This window comes from Castor canadensis, chromosome 11 (assembly GCF_047511655.1).
Source record: "Castor canadensis chromosome 11, mCasCan1.hap1v2, whole genome shotgun sequence".
NCBI lineage: Eukaryota > Metazoa > Chordata > Mammalia > Rodentia > Castoridae > Castor > Castor canadensis.
The window spans coordinates 23605795-23623440 of record NC_133396.1 but is presented as its reverse complement, the minus strand read 5'-3'; the positions used below and the strand labels follow the sequence as shown (position 1 = coordinate 23623440).

The 17646-nt window shown below is 39.3% G+C and overlaps 1 protein-coding gene and 1 non-coding gene across 10 annotated transcripts in view; one reads left to right on the top strand and one right to left on the bottom strand.

The window, feature by feature from the left end:
* The first annotated feature begins 4039 nt into the window (after positions 1 to 4039).
* Positions 4040 to 17646, top strand: part of Cdk12 (cyclin dependent kinase 12) — a 79783-nt gene continuing 66176 nt past the window's right edge. For 5 of the 9 annotated variants that reach the window (XR_012438577.1, XR_012438578.1, XR_012438575.1 and 2 more), the window contains exons 1-2: positions 4041 to 5674; positions 12079 to 12960. Coding sequence is in view for 4 of the 9 variants with exons in the window: in XM_020178052.2 (XP_020033641.2) it covers positions 4632 to 5674; positions 12079 to 12960 (1925 nt within the window). In the remaining 5 variants the exon portion in view is untranslated. Of the gene's footprint in view, positions 5675 to 12078; positions 12961 to 17646 lie in introns of all 9 variants that reach the window. The other 4 variants (XM_074045873.1, XM_074045874.1, XM_074045871.1 and 1 more) reach the window with 4 other exon arrangements.
* On the bottom strand, positions 10362 to 10468 carry LOC141414245 (U6 spliceosomal RNA). Its single transcript, XR_012439307.1, has one exon. It is a non-coding gene; the product is annotated as a U6 spliceosomal RNA (small nuclear RNA).

Genomic DNA, 17646 nt, shown 5'->3' with positions numbered 1-17646 from the left:
AGGATCCTGTCTCACAAGCTCACACTCCTCCCCCCCGCCAAAAAAAAAACCAAAACAAATCAAGAAATATAAATCTGGTAACTCCTGAAATTGAAGTACAGACAGCATTTATCCAAATAGAAATTTTCAAAGATGATTCATATTTAAAATACTGTGACCTTTCCTATTGTCAAATGCTTTTTATTCACTAAGCACCTTTATTCCTAATATGTGTGTGTTGGCAGGTAATATAAACATGAAAACAAACCTTAACAATTTATGGACTCACTTGATACAGAGTTCTGAAAATGACTGATCACTATAATCACAGGCATTCAAAAAATTTTTTGTTAATTATCATGCTCCAAGTACCAATGTCACTTAGATGCCCAGCTGTACTTTCACATTGAAACTATACAATTAATAATGTCTGTACTAAATGTAACTACAAAAATGTAAATCTTACAAAGCTTGTACATAGAGCAAACTGAAGCAAATTTTGGTTCTGGAATAGAATGAGAAGTTATTGGTCATTGGAAATGCAGATGAGAAGCCAGGCAACAGTGGCTCATGCCTGTAGTCCTAGCTACTCAGGAGGAAGAGGGCAGGAGAATTGCGGTTTGAAGCCAGTCTAGGCAAATAGTTTGTGAGACCCTATCTTGGAAATACCTAATACAAAAAGGGCTGGTGGAGTGGCTCAAGGTGTAGGCCCTGAGTTCAAGCCCCAGTACTGCAAAAAAAGAAAGAAAGAAAATACAGATGAGAGACAAGCATGGTGTTGAATGCCTATAATCCCAGCACTGGGAAGTCTAAGGAAGATCATGAGTTCAAGGCCAGTCTGGGTGGTATTTAGAGCCTCTGTCTCAAAAACTTAAAAAGAAAAGAAAATGCAGATGATCTTGAAAAAATTGCTCTAAAGAAGGAAAGACAGGAGACAAGTGTCACTAGACAAGAAAAGTATTCAAGGTATATAAAAGACATAAGAACTGTGTGGCACTACTTCTCTCCACTCTTCTCCACTCTCTTCAAATCTAAGAACGTGAAAGCTTTTGAAATGGTACTCCCCCCCAAAAAAAAAAAAACTGTGTTCGTATATGGCAAAATGTGGATAACGAGTAAATTGTAAATGGCTGAGCTTTGAGGAGGCTCAGAAGCTCCCTCCAGTGGGCTGGGTATTGAACCCAGGATCTTGCACATGCTAGGCAAGCACTCTACCACTAACCAACATGTCTAGTTCTCCAGAATCTCTCTCTCCTTCCCTCCCTCCTTTCCTCCTCCCCCTCTCCTCTCTCTTTTTTTTTTTTGTGGTGCTGGGATTTGAACTCAGGGCCTACACCTTGAACCACTCCACCAGCCCCTTTTTTGTGTTGGATGCTTTTGAGATAGGGTCTCATGAACTGTTTGCCTGGGCTGGCTTCAAACTAAAATCCTCCTGATCTCTGCCTCCTGAGTAGCTAGGATTGCAGGCATGAGCCACTAGTGCCTGGCTTTTTTTTTTTTTTTTTTTAGTGAGGCTGAAGTTTGAACTCAGACTTGGGTGCTTGCAAAGCAGGTAGGCACTCACTGCTTGAGCCACACCTTCAGTCCATTTTGCTATGGTTATTTTGGAGATGGGGGTCTCATGAACTATTTGAGGTGGCCTCAAACTTCCTGATCTCAGCTTCCGAAGTAGATAGGATTATAGGCAGGAGCCATGGCACCAGTCCTCCAGAGAACTATTAAACCTAGTATCTCAATTAACAAATTGCTTTTGGAGTAGCTATTATAACTTTAAATATTTTCTTTGCCTATTTGGGGGGGTTACAGTGAAAGTATAGCTATCACAGTTGTCCCAACTCCCTGCCCCTCAAGGTTATACAAGTAAAGCAAATAGAGCAGCCTGGAATTACTAAGTTCAAAGTTTTTCTGTGAAGTGAAGCAATCTTTATTTTACAAAACTACTATTTTGACCAGTTATTGGGTGAAATTAAGCAGTTTAGAGATTTTTATTTAAAAAATTGAGAGCCAGTGTGGTGGTGCATACCTGTAATACCAGCACTGAGGAGACTAAGGCCAACCTGTCATAAAAAAAGAAAAAAAAATTGGACACAACATCAGATTTCCTAGAATAGAATTTCATCTACCAAAAAAGAGGAAGTGTGGTGAGATAGAAAAACTGCTGGTTTAGGAGTAAGAAGTGAGCTATGATGTAATCCTAGCTACTCAGGAGGCACAGATCAGGAGAATCACAGTTCAAAGCCAACCTGGGCAAACAGTTCGCAAGACCCTATCTCAAAAATACCCTTCACAAACAAGAGCTGGTGGAGTGGCTCAAGGTGTAGGCCCTGAGTTGAAGCCCCAGTACTGCCAAAAAAAAAAAAAAAAAGTGAGCTGTGCCTGCTCTTGGCATTTATGAGACTTAGTGTTAACATGGTCAAATCCATCTTTTAATGAGCCCAAGTATGTCTCATATTGTCATCTGCTTATCATCTAAAACATTGGGGAGGACCTTTTATATCTAGGCCCCCCTGCAGCAGTAAATAACCAGTTATCATATCTGAATTCCAGTACTTAATTCTATCCTTTGTTTGTTTTTGCAATACTGGGGATTGAACTCAGCATTTTTGTGTGCTTGGCAAATGCTCTATCACTGAACTACATTCCCAGCCCTGCTTTTTAATTTTTGAGACAGTTTTGCTAAGTTCCCCGGGCTGACCTGGTACTATGTAGCCCAGGCTGTCCCCAAACTCATGATCCTCCTGCCTCAATTTCTCCAGTTCTGGGATTGCAGGTGTGCATCACCACACCCAGACTCTTAATGTCGTATATCTTGTCGTATGAATGTACTATCTACATTTTATTTGCAGGCCTATTTAAGTGTGGGAACTATTACACAGAAGAGGGCCTTGAAATCTCACATACTGATTTTTTTTTTTCTTATGATGCTGGGACTCAAACCAAGAGGCCATGTTTGCTAGACAAGTCCCCTACCTCTAGACTATATTCCCAGCCCTTTACATACAAATATGTTGAAGGAAAAAAGTGAGGAAACTTGAGAAAATTCCTTTTCTGTGCCTTCATTTTCTCTTATACAACTCTATTTCAGAGAATTGTGAAATGTCATGGGTTAACATATGTGGAGTTCTGAAAAGTAAAAAATGAGAGGCCAGTGTAAGGTGTCTTCTCATATATATTTATTTATTTATTTATTTTTTTGCGGTACTGGGGTTGAACTCAAGGCCTACACCTTAAGCCACTTCACCAACCCTTTTTTTGTGATGGGTTATTGAGAGATAGGGTCTCGCGAACTATTTTCTTTGAACCACGATCCTCTTGATCTGTCTCCTGAGTAGCAGTGATTACAGTCATGAGCCACCAATGTCCTGCTGTAATCTTTTGGGTGATGGTAAAGTTATGCCCTGAGAGCCATGGGAGTATTTCAAAAGTTTTCAGGTTCTTAGATTTGAAGAGAGTGGAGAGAGGTAATGCCACCCAATAGAAAAACTTGTGCTTTAGCATCAGACAGACATGAGTTTGAATCTGCTGCGGCACTTGCAGGACAAGCTTTACTACCCTAAACTGTTTTAACAGTTCCGAGTCTGGGATTCCTTATCTATATAATAGGCAGGGGGATATTGTGTCCTACAGGGTACTTGTGAGAATTACAGAAAACGTACGTAAAATGTCTGGCACGTTAGTATACATCATAAAAATGGGAAGCACTGTTTAAACACTTAAGGTACTTGGGTTGCAATGTCTCCATATTCGTCCTCTGCCTTGCTAGAAATATTCTTGATAGTTAAAAGACGATTGTTGTGAAATATGCTAAGATGCGTTTGTACTGGAACCTGGGAATGTTTGTTCAGTGAGTTCAGGTTTTAAAATTTTGCTAGCTCGGTATCAATACAGCTTTTCTCAAATGGGAGATCTAAACTTATCGCGAGAGTCTAACGGGACGCGTCTGTTGCTCGGGTCCTGTTCTCGCGTTGTCTGATTAAATAGTAGGTAGAGGTGAAAGGAGCACGAAGTATCGCGAGAGCACATTTGACTCTCGCGATAATTTCTGAGCTTGCCCCTCCCCCTCCTCCAAGTGCCGTTTCGGTTTAAGCTAGTGTGTGACTGAGTCTGTGTGAGGGAGCGAGTGTGTGTGTGTGTGAGGTACTGAGGTGAGGCGGAGGCTAGAAAAGGGGCTCCCTCAGGAGCAAGGGACAAAAGGGGAGTGAGGCACCTAGGCCGCGGGACCCGGCAACAGGAAGCCGTCCCGAGCCGGGCTACCGGGTAGGGGAAGGGCCCGCGCAGTCCTCACAGGGCCCCAGAGCCGGAGTCGGCCCCACACCCGGGCCGTCGGCTTCCTACTTCCTCGACCTCCCGGGCGCCTGGGCCTGAGGATTGGCTTGGCTGGAGGGTGGGGGCAGACTTCGAGCAGCTACCCGTTGTCTCGTAACTCCACTGCTGAAGAACTCTCGTTTCTTCTCTCGCTCCTTCACCCCCCACCTCATGTAGGAGGGTGCTGAGGAGTCGCGAGGGAGGAGGAGCCTGGCCTACCGTCCCTTCCCTCCCCACCCCCTTTTAGGAGCGCTTTGGTGGGCGTGGAATTGGGGTTGGGGGGAGGGTGGGGGTTACTTTGGAGTACAGGGGAACATTTTCCCCCTCTTCAGGCCAGGGGAAAGGGAATGCCCAATTCAGAGAGACATGGGGGCAAGAAGGACGGGAGTGGAGGAGCTTCTGGAACTTTGCAGCAATCGGGAGGTGGCAGCTCGAACAGCAGAGAGCGTCACCGCTTGGTTTCGAAGCACAAGCGGCATAAGTCCAAGCACTCCAAAGACATGGGGTTGGTGGCCCCTGAAGCAGCATCCCTGGGTACAATTATCAAACCTTTGGTGGAGTATGATGACATCAGCTCGGATTCGGACACCTTCTCTGATGACATGGCCTTCAAATTAGACAGGAGAGAGAATGATGAACGTCGTGGAACGGATCGGAGTGACCGCCTGCACAAACATCGTCACCACCAGCACAGACGTTCCCGAGACTTATTGAAAACTAAACAGACCGAAAAAGAAAAAAACCAGGAAGTCTCCAACAAGTCGGGATCGACGAAGGACCGAATATCAGGAAGTTCCAAGCGCTCAAATGAAGAGAATGATGAACATGGGAAGGCACAGGTAGCCAAAAGCAGCATCAAGGAATCCAGGTCATCCAAACTCCATAAGGAGAAGACCCGGAAAGAACGCGAGTTGAAGTCTGGACACAAAGACCGAAGTAAAAGTCATCGGAAAAGGGAAACACCCAAAAGTTACAAAACAGTGGATAGCCCCAAACGGAGATCCAGGAGTCCCCACAGGAAATGGTCTGACAGCTCCAAACAAGATGACAGCCCCTCAGGAGCTTCTTACGGCCCAGACTACGACCTTAGCCCCCCAAGATCTCATACTTCTAGCAATTATGATTCCTACAAGAAGAGTCCTGGAAGTACCTCAAGAAGGCAGTCCATCAGCCCACCTTACAAAGAGCCTTCTGCGTATCAGTCCGGTACCCGCTCACCCAGTCCCTACAGCAGGCGACAGAGGTCTGTGAGTCCCTATAGCCGCAGACGGTCGTCCAGCTACGAAAGGAGTGGCTCTTACAGCGGGAGATCACCCAGCCCCTACGGGCGAAGGCGATCCAGCAGCCCTTTCTTGAGCAAGCGTTCTCTGAGTCGGAGTCCACTCCCCAGGTGAGTCTTCCCTAAGGGGTGGGGGTGGGGGGCGGGAGAGGGTGAGGATCAGGCAGACCCCTAGTGTTCATCATTGACTAGGTTGTGTAGTCATTGATTAGGTGAGTTGGTGAATTAACTAAGGAGGTGAATCTAGTCTCCCCTTAACCCAGAATTTGAGAAGTAAAGATTACACATGCCTTCAGCTGTAAAGGTAAGTACTTCTCAGTAGTGAGGTCTTCTGTCCTAAGCATCTTTTGGACAAAAGTCGTAGGTTTTTGCGTACTAATGAGTGCATAGTATTGATAGGAGTTCCCAGAGCTTGTTCAGCTATTTATGACTTTGCCTTGAATTTTTAAAAATCACCTCGGTATTAGTGCTCAAGCTTTATTGGAACTGAGTGGAGATTTGAGAGATTACAAATGTCTGTTTGTGTTATATTGAGGCTATTTGCCTAGGTTATCCTATCAGTTGTGCTGTCTACTGGATCGCCAAACCTGTAAGTTTCTTCATTGCCTAATTGTCACTGTTTTAACTAACTGAAGAGTCCTCTTTTAACTGATGTTTTGGTAGAAGTTCAGCTGATTAGGCCTTTTCCTTTTGATATTGTATGGCCTAGCAGAAATTGGTTCCAAAGACAATTTGGTTTTCTTTACAGCATCACTATTGACCTCCTATGTGACCCCTGGCAGTTTCAAAACTTTCCTTTAAGAATATGGTAGCACTGCCTTTACCATAATATTTTTTTTTTGCAAGAAATTCATGTCATTTTGAAATTTTAGTGTTGAGAGTGAATTATCTGTGGAAAATTTTGTTCTCATTTCTAGGTAATGAAATGTATCTCTTTTGTGGACTCACCTCTGCCCACAAAAACAGAACATGAACTTTAGCTGGATCTGAGTTGAATTCTAATATTTCTTTGTGACCTTTGGCAAATGATTTAATTTCTCCATACCTGAGTTTCTTCATGTGTAAAATGAAAATAATAATCACCAACTGCTAGGGTCATTGTGAGGATTATATTAATAAACATGAAGTGCGTAGCACAGTGCCTTGTACACTCACAGAGCTTCACTCTATAAGTGATGATAATGTTAACATTGGTAAAAAACTGCTCATTTGGAAAAAAAATCCATGCATTTGTTTTATATGTCAGTAGAGTTTTTGCTGACTTAAAATTACAGTTATTCAAAAGGTAGTGTGAAAATTGTCAAACTGCAGAGTTCTTATCAAGGGCTGAGTTTCATAGTATGTTCTCATTTTTTTTTCTTTGGCAGCACTGGGGTTTCTACTTGAGCCTCACACTTGCCTTGAGCCACTCCACCAGCCCTGTTCTCATTTATTATTAAAAGTTTCAAACACAGGTTGAAAGAATTACAGTGAACACCTTTGTATCTAAAACCTAGATTCTATAGTTAATATTTGCCGTATATTCGATCACATACCCATTTCCCTATCAATCCATCTCTTGCTTTGATTCATCTCAAAGTTACAGGTATTAGTATAATTCCCTCTAAACACTTTAGCATTCATACCATTTCCTGCAGTTGCAGTATTTTTTTGGAGGACGAAGGGTTAGATTTATATATAGTGAAGTGCATAAATTTTAAGTGTACCATTTGTAAAATTACATAATTTTTAAAGGAAGCTTAGGAAGTATTCTTAGAATTTTATTTTCATCTTTTTTTTTTTTTTTCTGAGACAGAGTCTTGCTGTGTATCCCAGACTAGCCTCAAACTCATCTCATGATCTTCTGTTTCAGTTGTTTTTTTTTTTTTTGGTAGGTAATGGGTTTTGAAATGAGGGCATCATGCTTACTAGGTAGGTGCTCTACCACTTGAGCCATTCTCCTAGCCCCTATCTCATCCTTGAGAATACCTGGAGTTACATGTGTGCACCACCACGCCCAGCTAGAATATTTGTTTTCTTGAGAGGGTATTAAGGCTATCTGAAGAATTTTTACTGTTACAGGATTTGGAAATACAGAAGCCTAAAACATTAAAACGAGTTTAAGTGAGAGCTTTTTCACAATGATTCCTTTTAGATTCTTTGAGAAAACAGCATATCTCAAGTCCTCTTAAGTAAGTAGAGGAAACTGCTCACCAATTAAAACTAGTGCAGTAATAGCAAAAAATCTAGACACAATATGGTAGCAGAGGATGCAAGCATAAACATTCTTATAGTATTCCTGGAAACATAGGCACATTTTTTTGTTGCTTTGCAGAGAGAGAGAGAGAGAGAGAGCATTATGTGTATGTATGTATTTATTACATATTTTTCTTCATTCACTGGAATTTTCAACAGTAAGTGCAAAAATTTTATAGAGTAGAAACCAGCATGGTGATACACAGCTGTAATCATAGCATTTAGGAGGCTGAGGGAGAAGGATTACAAGTTTCAGGCCAACCTGGGCTACATGGGGGAGAATCTCTTCAAAAACAAAAAACAAAAAAAAAATTTTTTTTTTTTTAATTTTTTTTTTTTTCCAGTTCTGGGGCTTGAACTCAGGGCCTATACCTTAAGCCACTCCACCATCCCTTTTTTGTGATGGGTCTTGAAAACCGTTTGCCTGCATTGGTTTGGAGCTTTGATCCTTCTGATTTCTGCCTCCTGAGTAGCTAGGAGGATTATAGACATGAGCCACCAGCACCTAATGAAAAAAAAATTTTTGTACAGATGATGGCAAGAAAAAAAATTTTTTTGTAAGGTATGTTACCCTTCTATGTTATTCTCTATTTTTCCCTTGGGAGACACAGTCAAACAAGCAACATTGTTATTTATTTTTTGCGATACTGGGGTTTGAACTCAGGGCCTACACCTTGAGCCACTTCACCAGCCCTTTTTATGTGATGTTTTTTTCTGAAATAGGGTCTTGCAAACTAGTTGCTGTCTTTGCATACACCAAATTAACAGTGATTAATAGTAGCAATTTCGCCAGTTGCAGTGGCTCACTCCTGTAACCCTAGCTAATTAGGAGGCAGAGATAACAAGGATCTAGGTTCAAAGCCAGTCCCAGGCAAATAGTTTCTGGGACCCTATCTCAAAAAACCCCTTCACAAAAAAAAGGACTGGTGGAGGGGCTCAAGGTATAGGCCCTGAGTTCAAGCCCCTGTTAAAAAATAAATAAGTAAAAAATAAAGGGCTGTCAGAGTGGCTCAAGTGGTAAGAGCACCTGCCTAGCAAGCATGAGGCCCTGAATTCAAACCCCAGTACTGCCAAAAAAAAAAAAAAAAAAAGCAACTTCATTTCAAATGGATGGATAGAAATGAACTTTTTTAGGGGAAAAAGTACTTTTTTGCTGTGGTGATGGTGGTGCTAGGGATTGAACTGAAGACCTTGCACATGCTAAGCAAGGACTGTGCTTATTTTTATAGGTCCATTACTTGCTGATTTATTTTACTTTTTTTTTTTTTTTTTTTTACCTATTGTCCTCTCTTTTTTCTTTGAGTAGATCTGGAACTCAAATATAGCATTTGTATCACTAAAAATGCCACAAGTAGATATCCATTCAAATGTCTTAGTAACAATAGGCCTCTGTTTAGAAATTGAAGGGTTTGTAGCTGAGTTCTTCAGGAAGAACTGGTCATTTGAACAACTAAAGAAGCAATAGTTTGTAGTACATGGTAGCTATCATTATTTAGCATTTAGGGTTTTAGACATTTTCTCTGGGATAGAACTTTTATTTCAGCTACCATTCAAGCTGAGAACATGTTCGGCCAAGTATTTCAGGGTGAGTATTAGTTTTCTTAAGGATGAAAAGATATTTGGTAAATCTGTTGAACTACTTTCAATATTTTATATCCTTATGTGCTGTTACTGTTGCTTTTAATACTGATTCTAGTTTATATGTGTGTGTCTATCTGTCTGTTTACTTTTTTTTGTGTATGGTGTCGGGAGTTAAACCCAAGGCCTAGCCCATGCTAGTGAAGCACTGTACCACTTGAGCCATGTCTTTTTTTTTTTTTGAGATAGAATCTAGCTGACTTTGCTGAGACTAACATCAAACTTGTGATTATTCTCCATCTGTTTCTTTAGTAGCTGGGATTATAGACATGTAACACCATGCCCAGCTTCCAGTATATATATATTTTTGGGCAGCACTGGGGTTTGAACTCAGGGCCTCATGCTTGCTATGCAGGTACTCTTACAGCTTTAGCCACTCTGCAGCCCTTTTTTGTGATGGTTTTTTTTTCAAGATAAGGTTCTCCCAAACTGTTTGCCTGCACTGCCTTTGAACTATGATCCTCTTGATCTCTGCCTTCTGAGTAGCTAGGATTACAGACGTGAGCCACTAGTGCCTGATTCTTAACTAATTTTTTGAGTAAACTTCTGAAAAGCAACATAGATTAAAAACAAACAAAAAAAACCTCGATGCCATCATATGAGTTGTTTCCCTAACACATATATGCTGTTTTGAACCATTTTGATTTATATCAGTCTTACCAGTGATCAAAAATAAAGGGAAATATTAATGATTTGGAATGGGAAATTTGTTTTAGACTGATGGGCAAACTGTTTTATCAGATCACTTTTTGGTCCAGTCACAGCACATTTAGTGGGTGTTTTTTTTTTTTTTTTCCCTCACATTGAAGCTTGAGCAGGGCGTTAAAAAAAAAAAGGGAATTAATGAGAAGTGGGTTTTAATTTAGAATAATCTGCCTCATAGATTTCTAGATTTTATTTCCCAGTCTTTCCTTTTTTTTTTTTTTAAAATATGGAATGCTTCACGAATTTGCGTGTCATCCTTGCGCAGGGGCCATGCTAATCTTCTCTGTATCGTTCCAATTTTAGTATATGTGCTGCCGAAGCGAGCACCCCAGTCTTTCCTTATGAAGAAAATTAAAGCTGGGCGTCAGTGGTTTATGCCTGTAATCCAGCTGATCAGGAGGATCAAGGTTCAAAGCCAATGCCAGGCAAATAGTTCATGAGACCCTATTTTGAAAGAAACCCATCACAAAAAGGTGCTGGTAGAGTGGCTCAAAGTGAAGGCCCTGAGTTCAAACCCCATGAAACAAAACAAAAACACCAAAAATCAAAAAAAGAAAGAAAGAAAATTAATTGAATTTAGGAGGTGGAGATGAGAGAAGAGTATGGTTTGAGGCAGGCCAGGTTAAAAGCTAACAAGACCCCAAAAAGCTAGCTGTGATGGTGCATGCCTGTAATCCCAGCTATAAGGGAGGCTATAGGTGGTAGGATCACAGTCCAAGACCAGCCATCTGGGACAAAACACATGACACCCTGTCCAAAAATAATTACTGCAAAAAGAGCAAGGAGCTAGGCTAAAGTGGTAGAGTACCTGCCTAGCAAGCAGGAAGCCCTAAGTTCAAATCTCAGTCCTGCCCCCTAAAAAAGAAAATTATTTGAAAAATGCAGTCATACCTTGCCTTATGAGTTCAAAAACTTAATTGGAAATAAAGTTTCCAATTTTTAAAAGTACCAGGACATATAATCTTAGTACTCAGGAGGCTGAGGCAGTTGGATCTCAAGTTTAAGGCCGGCCTGGGCTACATAAAAAGACTATGTCTTAAAAACACAAAAAATAAAAGTAAAGTTTTAGGAACTGCCATATTTTTTAAAACTTCTAATTATTTTGGTGAACTAGTTTCTCCAATTTGGTTGTTGGCAATGTTAACTTTTGTATGTTGGGGGTTTGTTTCCTATGGGCACAACTTTATTATAAAACAGGCTACAGGAGCAACATATTTTCTTGGATATCTCCCTTCCCTTGCTAGGCAAGCGCTCTACCACTTGAACCATGCTGTAACTCTTAAAATATGGCTTCTTTATCATGTTTTCACTATCAAAGATTGAAACTAGAGAGGAGTGGGAGTTAGGGAAGATAAGATTAAAACCAAAATTGTGAATATGGTTGTTTGCCTATTTGGGAAAAAATACTCTTCTAATTTTTAGTGTTACATGATTCAAATATGTTTTCATGTAAGATTTAGTTCTTTCTATTTTTTTAAGTGAGCTTTTATGTCTTAGGATAGTTTTAGATTTACGGAAAAATTATGAAAAATAGTACAAAGAGTTCTTATATATCCCTGTACCCAGTTTTCCCTATTGCTAACATCTTACATTAATGTGGTACATTTGTTAAAACTAAGCAACCAATACTGATATATAATTATTAACTGAAGTCTAGTAATTTTTTTCAGATTATTGACCTTTACCTAATACTTATTTTCTGTTCCACAATCCCATCCATGATAGGATACTGCAAGACATTTAGTTGTCATGACTACTCTGTAGGTTCCTTTAGGTTGGGGTAGTTTCTCTGACTTGGTGTACCTGATCTATTTTTAGATTAATAAATTACTCAGAATGGGTTTAAAGTTACAGTTCTCCAGTTTGTTTCTCCAGTCTGTTTTATTCCATATATTACTGTAGTTTGTCCATTTTAAACTGCCTTTTTCTTTTTCCAGTAGAAAATCCATGAAGTCCAGAAGTAGAAGTCCTGCATATTCAAGACACTCATCTTCTCATAGTAAAAAGAAGAGATCGGGATCACGCAGTCGTCATTCCAGTATCTCACCTGTCAGGCTTCCATTGAATTCCAGTCTGGGAGCTGAACTCAGTAGAAAAAAGAAGGAAAGAGCAGCAGCTGCTGCTGCAGCAAAAATGGATGGAAAGGAATCAAAAGGTTCACCTATAATTTTGCCTAAAAAAGAGAACAGTTCAGTAGAGGCTAAAGATTCGGGCTTGGAGTCTAAAAAGTTACCCAGAGGTGTAAAATTGGAAAAATCTGCCCTAGATACTGAACTGATGAATGTAACGCATCCAAACACAGAGGTCAAAAATTCTTTAGATACAGGGAAAGTAAAGTTGGATGAGAACTCTGAGAAGCATCCTGTTAAGGATTTGAAAGCACAGGGAACAAGAGACTCTAAACCTTTAGCATTGAAAGAGGAGATTGTTACTCCAAAGGAGACAGAGACATCAGAAAAGGAGACCTTTCCACCTCTCCCCACAATTTCTTCTCCACCCCCTTTACCAACCACTACCCCTCCACCTCAGACACCGCCCTTGCCTCCTTTGCCTCCATTACCAGCTATTCCACAGCAACCACCTCTGCCTCCTCCCCAACCAGTATTTAGTCAGATTTCTGTTTCCAGTACTTCAACTTTGCTCCCTTCTACTCACACAAGGACATGTACTCTGTCCTCTCAGGCAAATTCTCAGCCCCCTGTACAGGTTTCTGTGAAGACTCAAGTATCTGTAACAGCTGCTATTCCACACCTGAAAACTTCAACATTGCCTCCTCTGCCCCTCCCACCCTTGTTACCTGGAGATGATGACATGGATAGGTAAGTTCCAGAGTTAACTGGGGAAAACTAACCCTCTTGATCTAAGTGTAATATATTTTCTGGGTTAGTTGGTTTGGTTTGAGACAGGGTCTTGCTATCTAGCCTAGGCTAGCTTCAAACTCAAGATCCTCCTGGCTTATCCTCCTGAGGATTGGGATTACAGATATACACCATATATGCCTGGCCATATTTTCTGTTTTTAACTTGTCTTAATTTTCTGTTTTAAACCTTGTCAAAACTAATGCATGGCTATTTAAGATGCTTTTATAAATAAGAAATGCCTTTGATGTTTGGTTTTCAGTGGAAAAGTCATGACATTATTAGTTGGGAAGAGCGTAGAACTTGAAGCCTACTAAGCCTGTTTTCTTATAAGTTTATTTATTGATAAGGCTAATTTTTTTTTTTTTTTTGCGGTACTGGGGCGTGACTCGGGGCTTTCACCTTGAGCCATTCCACTAGCCTTATTTTTGTGAAGGGTTTTTTGCGATAGGAGCTCGTGGAACTATTTGCCTGGGCTGGCTTTGAACCATAATCCTCCTGATCTGTGCCTCCTGAGTAGCTAGAATAACAGGCGTGAGCCACCAACGCCCAGCTGATAAGGCTGATTTTGATTAAAAAATTTTTAATATTTACAGTTTTCCCCTTGTATTTTTATTTTGGAAATTTTACTGTATGGAAAAATTGATAATTCAATATCTATATGAAAAATTAATAGAATATCATTGATACCTCTGCACTTTTCATTACTTTCAGCAAATGTTAACATTTTGCCAAATTTAACTGTAGATATGACACTTCTGAGTACTTCACCTTGTCTGTCCTCATACTGTTTTCCTATATACCTATATATTCCTATATACAATACCTTTGCCACCCTGAAAAATTTAGCATTGACAATATCAATAAACATTAGTGATATTTAAGTAACCTCAGTAGTCTCCAAAATGTCTTTCGTATTTGGGCTTTTTTTTTTCTCTTGTACTAGGGATTAAACCAAGAGCCTTGTGCATGCTAAGCAAACACTCAGCCACTGAGCTACATCCCCAGCTGAAAAGGGGCATTTATTTTTTAAATTATCCTGTAAGAAGCAAAGAAACAATATGTAGAATCTTTGCTAGTTAGAATATAATTAACAATGGAATAATAGGAAGAGCTTTAATTTTAATGAGTCCTTTGAGTATCGAGAACTGAAATGATTCTGTAGTGTGAATCTGATTTTATGGAAAGCTTTAAGAAAGATATTTATTGGCAGGGCTAGCTAGGCAAGACCACCAAACAGACGTGCTTTAGCAGGAACATATGCTAAGGCAATGTGTATGTTACTGGTTTTTCTATTGAGATCCTGCCCTCTTATTCTCTAGGGTATGAGTTGCATTTACTGCAACAACTTTTTCATTATAAGCACAGAAATAAGTACCACAGATCTTTGCATCCTAGACCAATTTCCAAGCCTTTATTACTTTATGATATCAGTAATGATTATACATTTAGATCTTATGATCTATGTTCTTTCATAATTACTCTCTGTGCCTTTTAAGAAGGTACAAGTGCAGTAAATGGAAAGAAAGAAACAGGGATTTTTTTTTTTTTGGTTATGTTCTTTGAAAAGTGTCACTTTGTTGCCCAGGCTGGGCTTGAATTTCTGGGTATAAGTGTTCCTTCTTCCTCAGCCTTGTGAGTACCTCAGACACTATAGGCACGCATCACCATGCCCAGCTTTAGAGTGTTGTAAAGAATGACTCCATTACTAGTCATAGTGGCCAATCTGATATTTTAAAAAAGTTCCACATGCTCTTTCTGATGTAAATAGGTATTTATTAATTCTGTTACATCCTGAGGATTACAAAGAAGGACAGAACTTTTTTTTTCTTTTTCTGGGACTAGAGTTTGAACTCAGGACTTCAGGCTTGCAAAGCAGGTGCTCTACAGCTTGAGCCACTCCTCCAGTCCATTTTGCTCTGGTTATTTTGGAGATGGAGTTTCTCCAACTATTTGCTGGGGCTGGCCTTGGAACTGAGAGTCTCCTGATCTCAGCCTCCCTTGTAGGATTGCAAGCGTGAGCCACTGACACCCAGCAGAACAGAACTTTTTGTATGTACAAAAATTTGAGGTACATAATATTTTTCTCATAGATTTAAGTCTACATGTAACTATGGAACCTATCAAACCTGTTGTGTCACAGAATGCAGACTTCTGGAGGTGGAATGATTGGACAGAAAGCACATAGGGATTTCTGTCTTTAATATTTGGGGAGACGAAGGGTAAAGTGGGTAAAGTAAGACCATCATCTGTGTGTGTATGGTAGGAGTGTCTATCTTGAATACGTATCACAGAGAATGAAGTAGAAAACTGCTTTTGTTACATCTTTTTTTTGTTTTTGTGGTACTGGTGTTTTAAAATCAAGGCTTCATGCTTGCGACGCAGGGGCACTCCATTGCTTGAGCCACACGTCCAAGTCCCTGTTTTTACTATATCTTGATTCTGATTCTGTAAATGTATTATTTCTAATTCAACATAATTATTTTGAATTTGATTATAGTTGTTTTCGTTATGTATGTAAATTATTAAAGGTAGTATAAGGGAAATGAAGATTTCTTCCATTATCAGTTTTTTTTTTTTTTTTTTTGTGGTACTGGAGTTTGAACTCAGGACCACACACTTGCTAAACAGGTGCTTTACCACTTGAGCAGATCCGCCAACCCTGTTTTGTGTTGGGTATTTTTGGTTTTATTTATTTATTTATTTATTCTTTGTGTGGGTATTTTTGGGATAGGGTCTCTGGAAGTATTTGGGCTAGCCTTGAATTTCAGTCTCCTGAGTAGCTAGGATTACAGGCATGAGCCACTGGTGCCTGGCTTTTGCTTTTCATTTTAAATTCAAGATTTATTTATTTATTTGGCAAGGCACTGGTGGCTCACACTTGTAATCCTAGTTACTCAGAAAGGCAGAGATCAGGAGGATCATGGTTCGAAGCTGGCCCTGGGCAAACAGTTCATGAGACCCTATCTCAAAAAAAACCCATCACTCTGCTGGTGGAGTGCTTCAAGGTGTAGGCCCTGAATCAAACCCCAGTACCAGAAAAAAAGAAAAAAGGTTTTTTTTGATGCTACTTTATCATGCCAGTTGGACATGAAAAATAATTTTTATGTAAAAGAAACCTTTGCCAAAAGACATCTTGGATAGGGAATTCACTTATGTTCTTTCAACCTTATCTTCTTACTTAAGACTGCAGCATCTTAAATGATGAGAATGTGACTTATACATTTTTATTATTGCCTAAAGTACCTTAACATAAAGCATATAATACAATCAATAGATACTGATTATTTGAATAAAGGAATAAGTAAAACTTCTGAAAGTGCCTGAGTCAAGACGCTGGACATGTAGTTAAAACAGTTGATACATAGATAACAGAAGGCTTACATTAGAAAGTTCATTTGTTGTCTTTAACTCAGAGTCTTTTTGGAAGAATAAGGCTTTTCTTTCAAACATTTATTTTGCGTAGGAGTATATTAATCCAGCTATCAAATGCAGAAGTGAACTTAGTTAATAATATTTCAAAAGCTCTTATCATTGCTTCTACTTTTTTTCTTAAATACACAAATATGCAACTTAATCACTTCATGTGAACCTATGTACAAGTGTAAATGGGAAACCTGTAGCTACTGATTTTGATAAGGTGTACATCAGCATTTCTTGGTACTGAATCTTCAAATAATGGTTTTGACTTTGACATTTCCTGTACTATGTTAGACCTAACCTATCTGTCTACCACATGTCCTCAGCATTTATAGAGCTATATGTTATTTAGTATCTTACAGTAAAGGCTAACAGCCATAATGTTGTTAAACATTGTAGTTTTAAGAGCTATTATTAAATTTTCAAGGCTTTTAGTGTGCTTGAATTTATTGAAATAGAATTTGACCTCTGTTCAAATTATGTGTCCTGAACTGATGTTACATATCCTATCAGACATTCCTTCTTGGAAATTAACTTCCTAAAAGTATACTTTTTCAGAAGGAGTGTACTTTCTTTCATACAGCAAACTCTACTTGAAGCTATAAAATAAATCTTGGTAAAAACAAAACCTAAATATAAAATATAGACTGAACTTAAATGATAAAGAATATTCTGACAGTAGTTGAGAAATTATTAATTTTCCTTTCCTGAATATGTTAAAAATTGGAAAATTTTGTGTGTCTATATTACATCCTGGCTCAAGAGTTTTCTGCTAATAGGCTTTCTTCCCAGGGTAGAAAAAATCAGAGTACAGATTATGATGTGTGTTCACCTGGACCAGTAATTCAACAGGAAGTTTTAGGTGATTGTTTTGTATTTCACTGACTTACCTCAATTATGATTGATGGAATACAACTAACCTAGATTCCATTGTTTAGTCTCATTTACAAGGGATTAGAATGATAAAAATTAATAAAAAGTAATAATTCTTGGTTGTGTTCTTGTATTTTGAGAAAATGGCATTCTTTTGTTGAAAAGATAATTTTACACACAAAGAATAGCAGGTTTTGGTTTTTTGTTTGTTTGGTTGGTTTGGTGGTGCTGGGGTTTGAACTTGGGGCCTTGCACACTTGCAAGGCAGACGTTCTAGGCAGTAGTTTTTCTTTAAAAATGTATTATAAGGGCTATTATTCCCTTATTATTCCTCATGGTTCTAGGAAGTGTTCA